The following is a 14,257-nucleotide window of genomic DNA, read 5'->3' as shown; positions in this document are numbered from 1 at the left end:
AGATTCAGAATAACAAATATTTTTATGCTTAAAAAATAAGCAACATTTTATACTAGAAGTAGGCAAAAGTCTCATAAATTTCCTAGCCTTTTCAACATATATAATTAGAAATGATAGTTACAATCGTGAGTATTTAAGTGTTGTATAAATATTTAAAAAAAAGTAAATAAATATAAAATTTATATGAAAAGAAATTAATTTTTTAATAATAGCCTTTATTTTTCTTTTTAAAAACGATTGCACGATATTTACACACTTTATAACTATATATAAGTTATTCTTTTATCGATAAAATGGAACCATAAGCTAGTATGAGGAAAGCACAATATTAATCATTAAATCAACAAATGAACAAAACTCAAGTTAAAACAATACGATGCAAGAAACAAGCTACAACTTACAACCCACTAAAAACTGGCATTGACTCGGAGTCAAAAAAGCAGAAGAGAAAGGCAGCACCAAAAAACCGGCCTCCAAGAAACAGCTCCCGGCCGGGCCCAAAGCTAGTATCAGGAATAAACAACCACGCAATTTTCTATGATTTGATCTTCGAGCATTCCAGTTGATTTCGAAGAAGATGAGAAGATAACGTTGAGATTCTTGCAATTAACAGCCATTGATCTTTTCATGCTAAGCCAATTTCCAGCTCCAAACGTTGTTGAAACCCACATGTTCACTTCAAAGTCAACCCACCCACGCCTTAACTTCTCGCCCAAGTCCTTCAACTCCTCTCTCTTCAGAGAGCGATGCGAATTTGCTTTTAGCTCGGCGGCAAAGCTTGTTCGTTCCATCTTCTCCAAAGAGAGAGGTTTAATCGAAGTCATAGAAAGACAGGTTTTCCTGTAAAACACAGATGCATCGAAATTGTCAAAGTACAAGTTCATTTTCTTGTTGGGATTAGTCATGAGGATTACGATGGCGAAGTTTCCACTTATGATATGTTTTGATTCGGAGACAGCAAAGTTGGAGACGTTGAGGGAATCAAGTTTGAAAAGGGGAGTTTTGGGTTTTAGGATAAGCCATGCTATCGAGATGATACAGCTGAATATGATGAACATAGAAACCAGGACCAATATCAGGCGGCGAACAGCAGAACACTTGGCTACGCCATCGGTGGGCGATGATGTGGGGTGGCCGGAGCGATGGTACGGACGTGGGGGCAAGGAGGCAGCGCTAGAAATGGAGTTAGCAGTCGAAGAAGTGTAGGGAAACACCATATCGTAGGTTGGTTGAGAGCAATATATCTATCTAGCTAGCTAAATGAAATTTATTTATGGCAGTGACGAGGAGAAGAGAGCTACAGGTGAGTTGGTTTTATAAAACAAAAATTCTATGTGCAGTCCTTTTTGTACACTCTTTTATACACTCTAGTGATATGATTGGTTGGATATTAAAAAAAAAAATTAATCCAGCCAATCATATCAGTGGAGTGCGCAAGGAGTACGCAAAAGTGACTATATGTAGCATTGCTCTTTATAAAATTTTTTATCAAATTCAAAATACTCATTTCATTATTATAAATTTTTTAAATTTTTATATAAAATATAATAAATAATTCAATTTTTTTATAATTTAATTTTTATTTAAAAACTTAAAATCTTCGTCCCAAAATTCTCTCCTATCAAACGGAACCAAGTTTCCAGGACGCGTAAATGCGATCAACCCGCTTTGTGGTGAAAAAACTCAGAAGGCTCCTGTGACCGCGTGGGGAAATTTCCTGAACCAATAAGCTCATAGTCAGTGATGGCTCACGAAAGTACACAGAAATCAAGAAAAGAGAGAATTTCTGCCTATAACGACCTAAAAGGCCATATCTCATTGCTCTGCTGCCATGCAAGCATGTGAAAAACAACCACAAACACAGCCGTCTTAACTTTAGAGTTTAATTTGAATATGAACAAAATAATTATTTTATTCAATTTTTATTTTTTTCTTAAAATCATTGGTCTCATCTCTTATTCCAACCTGCCCGCCTAATATTCTAACTCTTGACCATTTCTATCATATTTTGTTCTCCTTTCTTCTCCAAGATTTGAATATGCTTGATCTACGGCTCTTCTAAATTAAAATGGTCACGTGTATTTCACACCCCAATAATTAGAATTGTTTATCCAAGCAGGTTTTTACCCAGCCTAGCCCAGGATTCAGATAACCGGGTTCTTGGATGCAGTTTTCGGCCCAGATTAAAACCAGGCCGAAACCAGCCTTATGAAACCCGGGTGACCCGAGCTAGGTATCGGGGGTTTTTTTTTTTTTAATGTGAAAATCGTCTCTAGGTCTCTCTCGACTCATCGACTGACTCTCAATTTTAATTTTTCTTCTTACTTTTTCTCTCCCGCTCTCTTATCTCTGCGCCGAAAGCCCTCTCTCAATCTCTCTGAAACCCTAGGCGTCGTCCCTCTCTCAATCTCAACCCCTCCAAAGCCCTATCTTTAATTCTTCACTCTCAAGAGCCCAAGGTTTGTTCTTTGCTTAACCTCTGCTTTATTATTAAGTCTTCTATCTATTACTTGGGTCTTTAATGAATGATGGTTACTTACTGTAATATTATGCGAGATGAAGTGGCTAAGGTCTTTTGATTTTATATTGAAGTGAGTTGTCTGTTCTCTGTTATTTGTTCTCTATTTGATTTGTTGGATAACTTGAGGATTTTGTAAAACTTGTCAGTGTTGATATATATGATATTACTTCAAAGTCGTAGCTTTCGTAAAACTTGCAAGAAAACAAAAAACAAAGCTTTCGATTATATTGTGTGCATTACTTTTAATTTAACCATAATTTCTCCATGAATTAACTAATTTTTATGTTAAAATGTTTCATAATATAGTAAACTTAGACATACTACCAACTATTTGTGAAAAATTCTTAATGAAAATAATATAGAGAAGGAAAAATACGTAGTCTGTAGAGAGGTCAGCCACAAGCCTTGAACAACGGGTTGCAGGTAGGAACGTGGTGAGGTATATGCCTGGCTGTCTGGCCATAATCTTTCCCATGGAAACAAAGGAAACTCAACCAACCACATGCTGGTTACCCTGTCTGGGGCTATCCTTTACTGTTCTTGCTGGAACCCCCAGAAGCCACATACAATTTTGAGGTTAATGAAAGTGGTCTATCTTCTTGCTTCAATGTGGTCTTTGTACTTAAAACCCTGTTGAGAGAGCCTAAACTCGGTACTCCCATTTATTTGGATAAAACCAATACAGGAAAAATCCATGGTGGTCCTAAGCTTCCAAGCTGTCCAGTTCAGGCCTCCTCAACATCTTCCATTGCATAGACCAAGCACCGGAAATGTCATGATCATCCGGTGTGGGATTGCAGAGCCATCGGGAGAGCCAGCTCCCTTAGGACAAAAAACACGGTACAATGATTGGTTCTTTGAGAGGGCATTCATGACACTCTTTGCTCGGAAGATGGAGAAGTTTGTAGCCTCGGCTAAAGCTGGGACAGACACGAAGAAGAAAGGGTGGTGGAATCTTGACTACGAGAGCTTTGTGGATGTGTCTAAGAGAGTAATGCAGGGAAGGTCTCGTTTGTAGCAGCAGCAAGTTGTTCGTGAGGTGCTCTTGTCTATGCTCCCTCCAGGTGCGCCTGCTCAGGTGGATAATGCATAATAATTCTAAGTTTGGTCTTTCACTCTTTTTTTAATTGTTTGATGGTTAATGCTTGGAAGAGAGGGTGTCAGTCAGGGACATGGTTTGTTCTGGTCTATACGATGTGTAAATCCAGGTTCTAATAAAAGAGGGATTAACAGAGTTGTTGTGTCTGCAGTTCAGAAAACTATTTCCTCCAACGAAGTGGGCTACAGAATTCAATGCTGCATTGACAGTGCCCTTCTCCGACTAGTTAGTTGGGCCTTCTGAGGTAATTATGCTGCCAACTCCTCTTATCCATAGTTTTGAATGTTTTGCTCAAAGGCTCTCCTGATAAAGTTTACAATGTGAAAATTGGAAAGATTTCTGGGTACAATTTAATATTTATTTTCTAGTTCTACAATTGGAAAGATTATGGCTGTCTGGCTGTCTCGTTCATTGCTTTTGTATGAAGTTGACTTGGATTTCAAATCTCACAAATTCTTTGCAAGTGCTTGTGAATTGGCAACCTTTTACCAAATGACGGTCCCTTCTGGGATATTGAACAGCCCAAATAAGTTGTAAGCCTCCTTTAAGTTGAGAATTTTCATTTTATTTGGTTGTAAATTTATCAATAACAATGATATGTTTCATTTTATTTTAGTTGTAAGTCCCATGTTCTGGAAAAGCAAGTTGTAAGTATTGATGCATATAACTTTCTAGGAGTCTTTGCTGATTTCTTTTTAATTTGTCCTCTTTTTTCCCACTAGGTTGCAATTCTCTGGATAGTGTGTTTGCTAATAGTCCTAAGCTTAAGCAACAGTTTGGTAAGTTTGGATCAAATTTTTATTACTTTATTTTCAGTGTTCCATACATTCTGTATAAGCTTTGGATATCCCGTTTATTTTGAATTAGAGTTATTTGAGTCAGGTGATGGCTATGATTGCTTATGTTTGTGTTTCTAAAAATTTAATCTGCATAAGTTTTTAATTTGCTTATGATAAGTTAAACTATTGCAGCTTTGCCTGGTGGGAGATTTGAGAATGGAGACACAAATGAAGGTTCTCATGACACATATATCAGCTGTGGAGGAATGCATTGATTGCATGGAGCAGACATTATATATTAGTGGCTCTATGTAATCCACTTTTGATATGTAATTTCATTTAATATATTGTAATTTTGTATTTTGTAATGCAATGTATAAATATAAAATAATGTAATAAGTAGTGATTCAATTATGTTTTGCATGCATTTACGTGATAAATATTGAATTGTTGTTTTTTAGTTGCATTTACGTGATCACTTTTTAATTGTAAACTCAACTCTTTTTTAAAACGATTGCGCGGCATTTGCGTACTTCATGACTGTATATAACATTACTCTTATTTCACACACCGTAGGTTGTGAATTTCAACTTCTATTGACTATATATAAGAGTAGCAACACTAAGTTCCTTATATCCAAATCTTCCATATTTGATATTAACATAACTACGTAAGTGTCCTTAATTGGTGCATTGCTGTTGATTTGGGCATTACTCTTGGAGTACAGTTATATATATATAAATAAATTTTTATTTCTTTTAAGTGTTATCATGTGTTGTTATTGCCATACTTGTCGTTAAAATACAGTATTTGTTGCTCTAACACATATTAATACGTAGTTATGCTTGCAATTCGATTTTTTCAAGTTTTTTTGATCTCTTGATTTTTTAAATATTTTCAAGTCTATACTGCATGTATTATACTAGCTAGGGTTTAATAAGTAATTTGATCGGTTAACTCTTTTAATTTTAAATTTTAACAAAAATGGGCTATTTTAAATTATATAACCTTTAATACCTTGCTCCAGTTGTATTATACTAGCTAGGGTTTAATAAGGTAATCCAGTTAAGATTTTTGGCAAATATTCCTCCAAAATTGAGTTAGGATTCCAAACTTTATATATAAGGTTATCATTAATCATACTATCTTAATCCTTAGAACATCATGACACATTGACATCCTTGAAAAAATAATATATATATATGCCAAAAAAAAGTAACAAGGGTTTTATCACATCATTATATATGAACATATAATATTTTCTACATTTGTTTCCATGCGAACAAGCTTTGTAAGGGGGACCCTCCCGGGATAGGCCTGGGCCCAATATGATTAGGCCACGAGAGATGAGAAGGCCCCAGCCCATCAGGTAGAGACCTAAGTAAGCCAGAAGCTCGGATTAATAAGTGGTGTGCCTGCCCATTAGGAAAGATTTGAGCATTTGGCACAGCCCAGGTGAAAGGCCCATCATGGGCAGGGAACACCAGGGACTGCAGGGACTAGTCGAGTCCTACCAAAGAGTACAAAATTGACATCTACTCATAGCCCAAACGGTTGGGCATGTCCGATAATGGGTGCACCTCGCAAGAAGCATGTCGTATTTAATGTATGTCAGGGAACCTGTACACGCAATGGTGTGCTACCTTAGGCGCCGTGGGATGGCACGACCTCGGCCTAACACCCTGCCATGATAAGAGGCGGGTGGCAAGTCTGGCCAGAGTACAGCCTGACACCCCACAATCTCCCTCGGCAACTAAGTTCAAGTCAGGTATAAATATCTCAATCCCACCTAGGGGGAAACTCTTTGAACCCTTATTCTACTTCTTAACTCTCCCAGACCGCTTCATCACTCTCTACTAACTTTGGCATTGGAGGGACCCCAAACCACATAGGAGCCCACTCTACCTTCTTGCTGCAGGCCTAAGAGTTTGGCAACCATGATACCATTACAAGGAATTTGGCCTTTTGCAGCCCTCAAAATTGTTGCAAATACTATGAACAAACGCTGCAATTAATCAAAAGCAACGTATTTTAGTTCCTTGCATGTTCGACGATATAAACCTTTCACTTCTGATCAATTGCAGTGATATCAAAAAAAATGTTGCAAATAAAGTCAATTGCAGCAATATATTTTCGTTGCAAATTAAAAAATAGTACACTAGGAATATGTTATGAAATTCCCATTAGGATCGCTGCTTTTGAGTAATTCCAGCGATTTTAATCCTTGCAAAAGCTCTCAATAGCGTTGCAAATACCCCATATTAGAAGCAGCGCTTGCTTCCTTCGTTGCAGTTAACATTTTTTCCAAGGACTAAAATCGCTACAAAATGTTGAAAAGCATGCAAATACCCCATATCAAAAGCAGCGCTTGCTTCATTCGTTGCATTTAACATTTTTTTCAAGAATAAAATTGTTGCAAAAAGTATATAAGCGCTACAAATACCGCATATCAGAAGCAGCGCTTGCTTCCTTTGTTGCATTTAACATTTTTTTCAAGGACTAAAATCACTGCAGAAACTCTAAAAGCGCTACAAATACCCCATATTAGAAGCAGTGCTTGCTTCCTTCATTGCATTTAACATTTTTTCCAAGAATTTAAATAGCTGGAATATATCAATTGCGACGAGTTTTGACCTATTTCCAACGATTTTTAGTTGCTGGAAATACTCAATTACAAAATTAAAAAAAAAATTACTACTAAAACATACAGTTTTAGTAGTAATTTCAAAAATATTTTTGTACTATATATATAACTAGCACCTATATATGAATTCGAATTTTAGTACTTCTACTAATATAATTTAACGGTATAGATATAACGATATGTCAACTGTGTTGCTCCTCTATCTTTATAAATTATATCTAGTTAGATATAACAATATGCACCTGGGCATGAGGGATAGACAAAACAACTCCTCACAAGACTGCATCAGCCCTTGTTGGATATTTGATATTTCCATATGGACACACCAATCTGGCAATTATACATAAAATGCATTAGTACACACCATTAGAGCAATTATAAAGGAGTAGTGCATTTGTTGCATTGACAATTCATCAATCGCCTCCACTATCCAACACCCAAATTTGCATGGGGGCTTATAAAAAAAGGGCTAAGTACCATATACATGGGGCTTACAAATAACAAAAGAACAAAACCAATACTTAACAAAAAATTTTCCAGTCATGAGTATCTTCAATATTATTGGCCATTATTTGAGAGCTTAATATTATAAATGTATATGATGCTAATGCATACCTAGATATGCTTAGTGTCTAAGTTAGCCATCACCCGCTTATATATATATGTACTCATAAGCTAAAGCTGAAAATATGACCTGCATGTGTCACATTCTCTGTGTTTGCTAATAATATATTGTTAGATATAGATATTATATATATATATATATATGTTTAGCCATTATTAATGAAAGATATTATATACTTCCTTCATGTATGAGACATCATATGTGCAGGCTATTTGATGCTTCATAACAAAAAATTGTATCACTTATTCTGGATCTGTACGTGCACATCAAAACTAATAAGCCTTCTACTATTTGATATAAAATAGTAGAAGTAAGAGATTTTTTATAAAACCTTCTGTATTGGACCAATATATTCAGTTTATAATAGAGAAATTCTTTATAAAAGATTTATATGAAGAGTCAAAACCACTTGTAACTACAGTAGACCCTTTTTCAATCACAAGCATAAAAAAAAGCCTAAAGGACGTGCTGAAATTAAAATTAAAAAGAAAAAAACCTCCATGGATTTCATTGTTACCGATAGTGCAGCACCTCCACATAAACAACTTTCACTCCAATCTAAGATAAATAAACTCATATGATTTTTCCCAAGTATTTGAATAACTCACCAAAAACTAACCATAAATCTTTGGCAAGTGCAGCAATTTACTTGGCAATATAAGTGGAGATGCCAAAATTGATACAAGCAAGGCTCCTACAAAAATGACAATATTTTGCAAGGAGTTAATTTAATGCCCTTAGAACACTTGACCTACTAGAAGAAATAATTTAATCTTCATTCGACTATTTCATATAGTTAGAAAAGATAATTTCAAACTGTAGTATGCTGACCCTAACAGAATGAATAAGCACTAACCCTAACCATAGAAGAAGTGAAGATTACCAATAAAAGGAGCGAGGAACCACTCCAGGGAACTCCAACTGATCATACTGATTAACTTGAATCAAGGATCCAAACTCTAGTTGAGAAGAAGAGACAACTATACATTCTTCCTTAAAGTCCTATCATACTGATTAAATGGGATAGCTTGGTTATAATTGTTTTAGTACACATTCTTCCTTATTAAGTTGTTTTTTATTTTTTGGTGTCTTGGTATTTTCTATTATTTGGATGGAACACAGCAAAGGAGAGACAGCAAAAATCATTCACTGATCAGAAATATGGGTTCCAAAGAAAAGAATTTGAATTTGGATTCCAAATAAAGCTAGCTAGATGATTAGGTGTAATCAATTTTCAAACCCAGTTATATTTTTTCTTGTCTTGTCTTGATCTTCTAGCTAGCTAGCACTTGTGTTGTCAAAATACCAACAACTCTACTAGTACACATCATCATCATCATTGATGTTCTAGTCATAAACAATAGTTGTCAACCTCACTTGAACAATTAGAATACCAGATAAAAATCTAATCCTTGTATAATGAAATAGTTCTTACTCTTTGTGATAGAGGAAGAAGATGTTTAATCCTCGTATCATGATATTGATTTCCAAAATATATAAGTATGATTTCAAATGTTCTAATCCTAGCTCATACCAGTTATGCTACAAAGGGAGATGCAAACCCAGTTCATAAGTAACATAAAAAAGAAAATGCAAACCCAATTCATATAAGATACTGATATATGAAGTTATGAACCCTAAAACTAAGTAAATTCATGTGATTTAGCAGGGTACTTACGGTAAGACATCGGCAAGGATTTCCAATCAATCTAGAATAAAAGCCCTTCAAATCTATTTTCCCACCACCATACACAGCCTGTAACCAAAGCACAATATTAAAATTTAAAGACACCCTTGTAAACAATTTGCATCAGAGAAAAAGACCCATGCAAACCACAAATCAAATTAACTATATAATCCCCCTCACTTACAAATATATATATATATATATATATATACAAGTGTGTTGCAGAGATAGCAATAAAAATAATGGCAAGTAGTGGTAGATATAATTTTCCCTGAACCAGCATATTCTAGCAATAATTTGAATCTCCACCCTAGTTTGCATTGAAATGCTCTTGTGAATCTTTGTGCCCAAATCTACATATACTAAGTGACCTTTTTAATGCATATCCATACATACTCTAATGGTCAGGGAGCCATGCCATATGTAAAATGTTTCACTTAAAGCGTTGTCAAACCAATGAAAAACCATGTATCACTGCTTGGAAATTTTATGAATAGGAAACAATTGCATTGCTCAAAGATTTCCAATGAAAAGAATGTTGACATCCTAACAACCGATCTTGATTTTCATGGTAATATGCCAAATCATAGAAAAGAAGCAGCATCTTTTTATTGTAACATGGCATAACTCTAAAGATAGAAAGTTAAGGCTAAAATAAATCATGACCAATAATATAGAAAACAATTTTACCTCATCATGAAGCATGCCAAATGTCTTTATGTTGAGTTTCACTAAACCAATTGAAGAAGCTACGTGCATAAGATTCTTCATGAGTAAGTCAGGGTGTATGCATAAGAAGCTAAAATGGTAAGGATAAACCCTGATTACATTATTTGGGAATAGAATCTAGCACTAGAGACAAAGCTAACAATTTGCAACAATATATGAGCCTAGATTTCTTTCTTGGAATTCAATGACAGCATGGTCATACTTTAAAAAAAAAAAAAAAAACTATGAATAAATCCACATAAAGAAAGAATTTGCATATGCTTGTATCTTTTTGTTGTTAGGATCAGTAACCACTAATTCGTTTATCAACTAAACAATTTAAAGACAATGGGTGGAATTTTTGCATAAGAGGTGATTTAGGCGATGATGCGAAGTCCTCAAAACCCTGTACTTTAATCTATAAGTGTTTATCCCAATTACAACAAATAGGTTAATTCATAATTACCTTCATATAGTGGACTCATTTTTATGATTTAGACATGAAGACTTGCTCATGAGAGAAGATCAATAAGTATCAACAGAGTTCAGCATCATTAATTATAGTTAAGAGGCTTGAAGCCACTAGGTTAGTACTTAAACATGTTTGATACTAAATATCTCTTATCTCATAAAATAAGTTTACTTAGTTAGAATGAAAAATCTCATTCCTCCCAATGAATGATCAAATCCTAAGCATCTTCCCTAAACCTGAAACAATATTGTAAGGAACCTTTTGTTGGATTCTTAGCCCATAGTTTCAAGGTTTTCAAGGTTTTTTTTGTCCATATTTGCAATCGTGGTTACAACAAAACAGTTTCTTTGCAGTAATAAAATTTTATTAGCCAAGAAACTTTATAAGGTAGTCATTTCACATCTTTTCCCTTCTTATTAATATACGAACTAAATATATTAGATATATGTATTTTATACTTATATTTAATGCAATGTTTTACTATATACTTAGTATTTTACTTTATAATGCAATGCTTTACACAATACTATTTTATACTCATCTAATGCATAATATATATACTATTATATATATACTAGTTACTTACAATATATATAAGTAACTAATTAAATACTCTATACTATATAATATAGATATCTAATATATATTATATATACTAGTCCATAAATTTTTTATTAGTATTAATATTAGTATTATATACTAGTATTAGTAATATAAAATGTATTGTTTTACCTTTTGTACTTATATATATATTTTTTATGAATTATTATATAATTCATTCGAACTTATACCCTTTCCGTTTGAACGAAATTATGTTATATAAGCCGCGATACAGTTTCTTCTCCAAACCTATTTTGTTGTTTTGGGACCAAATGATAAAAAAGTAATCGGTAGAAATGATGGGGCTTTACTCCCAAATCATTTCTACCGATTAAAATCTTGGATTATGTTGAAAAACTAGTTTGTAGATTCGGGACTAAGTCGACTTAGCCATATCTGTTTGGCTCAGTTTCATTCGAATGAGCTTAAATTCTATTAGAATGAAATTCAAGGTCATTCGAATGGAATTTATTGTCATTCAAATGGAATAGAAGTTCATTCGAATAGAATTTGGGTTCATTCGAATGAAGTTTTATGAGGTCATTCGAATGAAATTTTCGGCCATTCGAATTGAATTTTAATCATTCAAACTAAAGATGATATTTAGCAGCCCTTATTGTTATTTATATTGAGGGACTTCATTCAGCCAATCATGGAGAAGTTTAAGGACTTGGAATGATGTTTACATACCTTACAGGAGGATTTTGATTTACTTAATAAATAGATATTGTTTGTTATTATTTTACTTGTTTTATGTTATATAGAACTTCTAACTCTTTTTGGGGTGTAATTAATGTATCATTTTTATTTTTAGTGTTTGCTAGCTTCTTTATTGTTAATTATATTTTCTTCTCATTATACTTAATGTTCACAATAATTGAAAAAATGACACTATCTTTAAAGTAATATTTATTGAACTAAAATATTTTTAAATTAATTACATAAAATTAAATTATGAATTCGTAAATATTTTAATTCATTGTAAATCATAATATATAAAATATAGACATTTTTATTTACTTTGAAAATGATAAAAAATTAATAGAAAATATATGTATTATTACAATTTTAACAATATATATTTTCAATTAAATAATACCGTTCGAACAAGGGAATACTCATTCGAACTAATTATTTTGCATTCGAATAGATTAATCATCTGTTCAAATTAAATTTTATTAGTTCGAACGGTTTAGATTTTTGGAAACAATCTAATTCGTCCCAGAATCTTTGGTTCGAACTAATATATATTAGTTCGAACGGATTTATAAGGTTCTCCATCTTTTGAGATGAAATTTAAATTTTGTCTCTGAAAAGTATTTTTAGGGATGAAATTTATTTCGTCCCTAACAAATTTCATCTCTAAAAATTAAATTTCTTGTAATGCAAGCCCTTAATCTCAATTCAGTCAATTTAAACTGATAAACAATAAAATATAAAAATGAACAATTCCAATAATTATTAATATTGGCTTTCGTTAGGGACTCATAGGTTCATTTCAATGACACAACATTACACTTAAATTTAAGATTTGGGTTAAAAAGAAGCATAAAACTTAGTGAATGTACAAGGGTGCTATTTGCCCTCCATTTGAATGAAGTCTTGTAAGTATCACCTCTTCTCACAAATTCAGACATTTTTGTTGGTCTCTTAAAAACATTTTAAATGGTCAAGAATTCATAAAGAATATTTTTGTAAGAAAAATTATACATTCACAGTTAGTATATACACCATCCAGCTGACATGATTTTATTTGTAAGATTCAAATTTTAAAATTTATCTTTTAAATTAAATTATGACACATAAATGATGTATAGTGTTAAAGACTTTCAAATAGAATGATTTATTTTTATTTAAATATTCGAATTCATATAATTACCCCCGAAATTATAGGCTATTTGTAAAAGGTTATAGATGCTTTCCAGTTATTTTGGAAGATTTTCCAACTAATAGCCATTATGTCATGACAAACAACAACTAATCACATCAGTTACTAGGCTTAATTAGTGATTTATGAAGAGTAATGTTAGGAACAAGTTCTAAATGAATAAATTTTGTACAAACCTTTTGTAAAAAAATAGATCCCACCAACAAAAAAAAAAAAATCACACTTTTTCATTGTGGAGTCCACTTTTTTTATAAGAGGCTTGCGCGAGATTTATAAATTTGAAGCTTGTATATACATTATTCATTTATGAATTATCCCAATCGGTTATTGACCATGTCTTGAACAATAAAACCTATTTTTGGCATATGTTGAGCAATTTAAAATAAAAGATTAATTTGTCTTCCTTCACTTTTCATTTGTTCAAGGGTTTAACGTCTATATAATGCCATATGTATATGTATATCATATACACACATACATATACATAATACTCACTTTTGATTAGTTTGATGTGGTACATTAAATTATAAAGTTATTTTTACTATAAAGTAAATTTAATACATTATATAAAGTCATATCAGTTTGTAAGTTTAGTTTTATGAAATTTCTCCGTCGCTATAACACTTTTCTCCATATGAATAAATAAATGCAGGACCGGATAATTAGAATTGAAAGGGACCAGATAACCATAGTCCAAGTTGTAAATAAGTAATTTGCAGTAGATTAAATGTTGGGACTAGATAACTGGAATCCAAAGGGACCAAATAACTGGAGTGCAAGTTGTAATAGAGATATAAGTAAGTAATTGTAAGATAAATACAAAATATTATCAATTGTTTATTCAAAGTAAAACAATTTATAAAATATTAGCAGAGTAGCTAGGGAGAAGTAGGGTTGCAAGATAATAGGAAGCAAGAAGGGGAAAAGAATAAATTGAATTCGAGAGAGGAAAAAAAAAATAAGGAAAGACAAGGCCTGGTTGTTCTCTTTAAAATTCAAACTGAGCTTGAATATGCAAATGGACAAAAAGGTTGACAAAACGCTAAGATCTACTATAGCATTTACAAATGGCATAAAATCAAGCAACCTTACCTAAGATATGATGCTGGCATAAAATCCGTCCAATATCTTCCATTATCATTCCTCTAAGACTCCTTGATAACCAAATAGCTGTCTCCCTAAGGAAGACCTTGTCTTTCCCAACAGGCTTTAAAACAACTGCAAGCTCCTCTAA

At 33.0% G+C, this 14,257-nt stretch overlaps 1 protein-coding gene and 1 pseudogene across 1 annotated transcript; one reads left to right on the top strand and one right to left on the bottom strand.

Moving 5' to 3' along the window:
* Positions 1–509: 509 nt before the first annotated feature.
* Positions 510–905, bottom strand: LOC122293716. The gene has a single exon (XM_043102212.1). It carries the CDS (start codon positions 903–905, stop codon positions 510–512), a length of 396 nt encoding a protein of 131 aa, XP_042958146.1.
* Positions 906–2,682: 1,777 nt separating this feature from the next.
* LOC122295028 lies at positions 2,683–4,839 on the top strand (annotated as a pseudogene).
* The last annotated feature ends 9,418 nt before the right edge of the window (positions 4,840–14,257 follow it).

The sequence above is a fragment of the Carya illinoinensis genome, chromosome 14, assembly GCF_018687715.1.
Source record: "Carya illinoinensis cultivar Pawnee chromosome 14, C.illinoinensisPawnee_v1, whole genome shotgun sequence".
Lineage (NCBI taxonomy): Eukaryota > Viridiplantae > Streptophyta > Magnoliopsida > Fagales > Juglandaceae > Carya > Carya illinoinensis.
The sequence above is the reverse complement of the archived record's forward strand: the minus strand, read 5'-3'. Positions and strand labels throughout refer to the sequence as shown.

Coding starts and splice junctions, on each gene's coding strand:
- LOC122293716 (XM_043102212.1), bottom strand. CDS start 905: ATGACTAATCCCAACAAGAAAATGAACTTGTACTTTGACAATTTCGAT.